This window comes from Amphimedon queenslandica, unplaced genomic scaffold (assembly GCF_000090795.2).
Source record: "Amphimedon queenslandica unplaced genomic scaffold, v1.1 AMPQUscaffold_12610, whole genome shotgun sequence".
Taxonomy (NCBI): domain Eukaryota; kingdom Metazoa; phylum Porifera; class Demospongiae; order Haplosclerida; family Niphatidae; genus Amphimedon; species Amphimedon queenslandica.
This window is the reverse complement of record NW_003547154.1, coordinates 22,871-26,643: the sequence shown is the minus strand read 5'-3', so window position 1 is coordinate 26,643 and position 3,773 is coordinate 22,871. Positions and strand designations below refer to the sequence as shown.

The 3,773-nt window shown below is 38.2% G+C and overlaps 2 protein-coding genes across 2 annotated transcripts in view; one reads left to right on the top strand and one right to left on the bottom strand.

Annotated features, from left to right (window-relative positions):
• Positions 1-624: 624 nt before the first annotated feature.
• Positions 625-2,831, bottom strand: LOC100639042 (zinc finger MYM-type protein 1-like). Its single transcript, XM_003390313.2, has one exon. It carries the CDS (start codon positions 2,829-2,831, stop codon positions 627-629), a length of 2,205 nt encoding a protein of 734 aa, XP_003390361.1. The 3' UTR covers positions 625-626.
• A 66-nt stretch (positions 2,832-2,897) lies between these two features.
• LOC109587315 (high-affinity gluconate transporter ght3-like) overlaps positions 2,898-3,773 on the top strand; it is a 5,766-nt gene continuing 4,890 nt past the window's right edge. The window contains exons 1-2 of the mRNA XM_020003562.1: positions 2,898-2,932; positions 3,317-3,411. Coding sequence (XP_019859121.1) covers positions 2,898-2,932; positions 3,317-3,411 — 130 coding nt within the window. The remainder of the gene's footprint in view (positions 2,933-3,316; positions 3,412-3,773) is intronic.

The window sequence follows — 3,773 nt, the reverse complement described above, 5'->3', positions numbered from 1 at the left end:
ATACAATAAACCGTTATAGTCCAATACAGAAAAACGTATACAGTATGGAGAATAAAATTCATATACAAATAAGTGCAAGTAGAATACATGGTATAAGTGGCATTGAGTCACAGTCACACAACACAGTTTTTGGGTACCTTGCAATAACTCGCCACAACCTAAGAATACAACAGCCAGTCAGTGAGTGCTGTACAATTAATTTCACTAACCATTTCTTCTTTTCTGTAAAAGGAACTTGTTTCCACTTCTTGCACAAGTTCCACTAAAAAGCAATGATCATTTTCATCACTCTTATACCAAATTCTATCACCAGCAGTGATGGCTGCGGCTCGAACTGCTCCTATAGCTGTCTCTTGAACAGGTCTACGACGACAAGGAAAAGCTGCGGCTATCAAGTTGATAGCTCTTACTTCTCTAAGCCACTGCCACATCATAAATAACAACACAACTTGTATCGTAACTCAAGCTTAACAGGGCCGTAGGAAGGAGGACAGTAGTATGAGAAGGTTGCCGACCTAATTAATTATTCATGAGGAGCGTGGTCAATTAACTATCGCTATTTTATTGTTATTTATTATTATTATTGATATTAATAAAGTGAAACTACTGAGAGAAAATGCTCCAGTTCAAAACGTGCCAAATAATGCATGCCTGTGTTCATTTTCAGATACAAAGTCACTTAAACATGCTGTCAGGTTTAAGTCATCTGTTCGTTGCTTATGTACATGCAGGACAAGAAGGTTATTTAGACGAGTTTGCGTCATAGTAGATCTCAAATATGTCTTTAGCCTACGAACAGCCGATGCACTAGGTTCACTGACAGCATTAGTTGCAGGAATTACTAATATCAACTTGACTAGAATGACTACTTCAGATATAAGATCTCTTTGAGGTAATGATAAACTCTTCAAATAGTCAACAACACACTGCAAACCTGGTGATTCTTCAGCTGTTGAGAACTTTGTTGTTAGCAGATCAAGCTGTTGCCTCAACAATGATGAATTTATGTCATCTTTGTAAAAGTTAACTACGAAGTCTAACTCTGATTTACAGTCTTGTCCTCTTGCTGTTTTGATTATCACATTTTCCAGGTTTTTGAGTACTTTGTAACCTGGTTGATTGAACCGGTCTTGAATGCAATTCACAATCATATCAAGACATTCAAAGTATTGCTGTCTGTAAGAATCTTTTGGAGATTCTGGATGGTATCCTGCACTACTTGATCCTGCTTGATATCTAGCTGGCATTCTTCTCTTTCGTGGAAGGCATGGATCACTAACACCCTTTTCTGTCTGGAGTAGTAACAAATGATCCCAAAAAAGATCAAATGATGCTATTGTTCTTAACAGAGCAAGAGTGTCACAAGTCAAAACAACAAGCTCCTGTCCTTCCGATGCTGACAATAATGGATTTTGCAATGTCTTGCTGAGGTTATCGGTATGCTTGAGTATCCTCTCACCAAGTACTATTCCAAAGAAATAGTCAAATGATGACATCATACTGTCTACTCCAATCAAGCGAGCACGAGTATCACAATCTGAAACAACATCTCTTGCTTCTTCCCATAATGCTTGAAGAACTGTGTAGTTACAAATGACACTTTCTAAGGAAGATGCTCTCACTGTCCAGCGAGTTGGGCAGAGTGTTCTGAAGCCAGGTACATCAGGGGCCATTTCTCCCTTCAACTTCTCATAAATAGCTCCTCGACATGGTGAGCACTTGATGAGCTTAGACATTTCAAATGTCACATCAAGAGCATCACAAAGAATTCTGTTATTTTTAATGCAATCCCCAGCTGCCAGATTTAAGGCATGGCCATAGCAATGGATAAAAATTGAACGAGATTCCTCCTCAGCAATTTGTGCTGCAACACCATTTTTAATGCCAGCCATATTTGCAGCACCGTCATAGCACTGACCGCGACAGTACTGGATGGGCAAATTCATTCGAAGCAAAGTATCTTGAAGAACAGCTACAAGAATATCAGACTTAATGGAATCAACAGAGTGGATACCAATGAAGTTTTCATGAGGAATAAGGTCATCGTCAACTGATCTGAGACAAACCAAGACCTGTTCTTTGTTTGAAATGTCTGTGACTTCATCAGCCATTAGTGAGAAATATTTATATTTTTGTACAAATTTCGCTATATCCCTCAATACATTTACAGCCATCAATTTAAGGAGTTCATTTTGGATTTGCGGACTTGTATATCGGTCACTTTTTCGCTGAAGATGATGAAGGAAATTGGAGTCATCATTTGCCCTCAGATATACCAATTGCATAAAGTTACTGTCTTTTTCATCCCCGTCTCCACGAAATGCAATGCCTTGCCTGGCTAAGAATTTAATGTTTTCAGCAATTTTTAGCAGACATTTTCGATTCATTTGCCTCTCTACCATAAGGCTTGAAAATAACATTTCCCCCACATCACCAGTTGACTGTGGTATAGCAATCACTACTTCAACAGCTGATTTATGAGTTCCTGAATTTTCATGATTGGTAAAACCTCTAGTCCCATCCTTCCAATTACTAAAACCTCCATAAATGAATGCTGATTCCTTAACATGACCAGAAAGTTTTAACTTTCCTGTTTTCACAGCCTGAACACAAGTAAAACAATAGGCTAGATCATCAGCAGTGTTGTAATGCAACCAGTTGAATCTTTTGAACCAAGAAGCTTGGAAAGAACGGTGCACCACTTTTGTTTTACCAAAAGGGCGCTGTGGGAAATCAAATCTATCTGGCTGATTAGGACTGTCTACAGGAAGGTCAGGTAAAGTAAAACTCGAAGATGAAGAGCTGCTGCTGCTGCTGCTACTACAAGCCATGCTGAGCCTGATAGGGCGTGTCTGATTTTAATTAATTAATAATTTACTCCAAAAAACGGTACGGCCATGGCCGTGGCGACCGTAGCAGTTCCTACGGCCCTGTGAGTTAAGGATGGGTCCACACTAGATATACCCAAGAGTACAGATTCATAGCTTATTATACATTAAGTTGCACGAAGCCACGCCGGCAACCGCTGCTTTTTTTCTTAAGTGTATTCATAGTGTATATAGTGTGTTCAAACTGTTCATGGTGTATTCATAGTCTATAGTGTGTTCATCATGTATTCATAGCATATTGCCATGTAGAGTATTACAGCCACAGTGACCCACTATAATGGTCTATGATGACAATTATCACTATGAATTACTGATGTGCATTTGTGTGTTTAGAAGTATATGTATTTTATCTATTGCATCAGAAGCCCATACTCTCCAGTCCTTCCTCTAAAAATTGTTTATATATTCTCATAAATTTTGCTGTGAAGGCCTCAAGATGAAAGATTGCTTTACTACCCAGTTGTGACTGAGCTTGATACTGAGCTGCTAATTCAGTCACTTCAGCTTTCAATGTACCATCACAGTTAGCAACCAGCTCATTCAATATCCTCTGTAGAAGGAAAATATTAGAAAAAATATTACAATAATTAATTTTAAATACATGTACATGTGTAATTTCCTATTACTCTCCCTTTCTTTCAGTAGAAGGAAGAAATTGACTATGAGTCTCTCATTTCCTCTTTTATCACTCTCCCTCCCCCTCTCTCTCTCTTAGTTACTTTAAAAATAATATCAGGTGGTATACAATGAGTCAACAGCTCATAATAACGTCCTCTTACTTCAAGTAACCTCAAAAATAAATACATTTTAATTAATTTTATTAAAATTGCTTTTGTGTTACAGGTATACCTCTTAGGGCTCTGCTCTGTGATGATCATTGCAGCT

Bases quoted from the DNA above. Each gene is read 5' to 3' on its own strand.
- LOC100639042 (XM_003390313.2), bottom strand. From the start codon at position 2,831: ATGGCTTGTAGTAGCAGCAGCAGCAGCAGCTCTTCATCTTCGAGTTTT.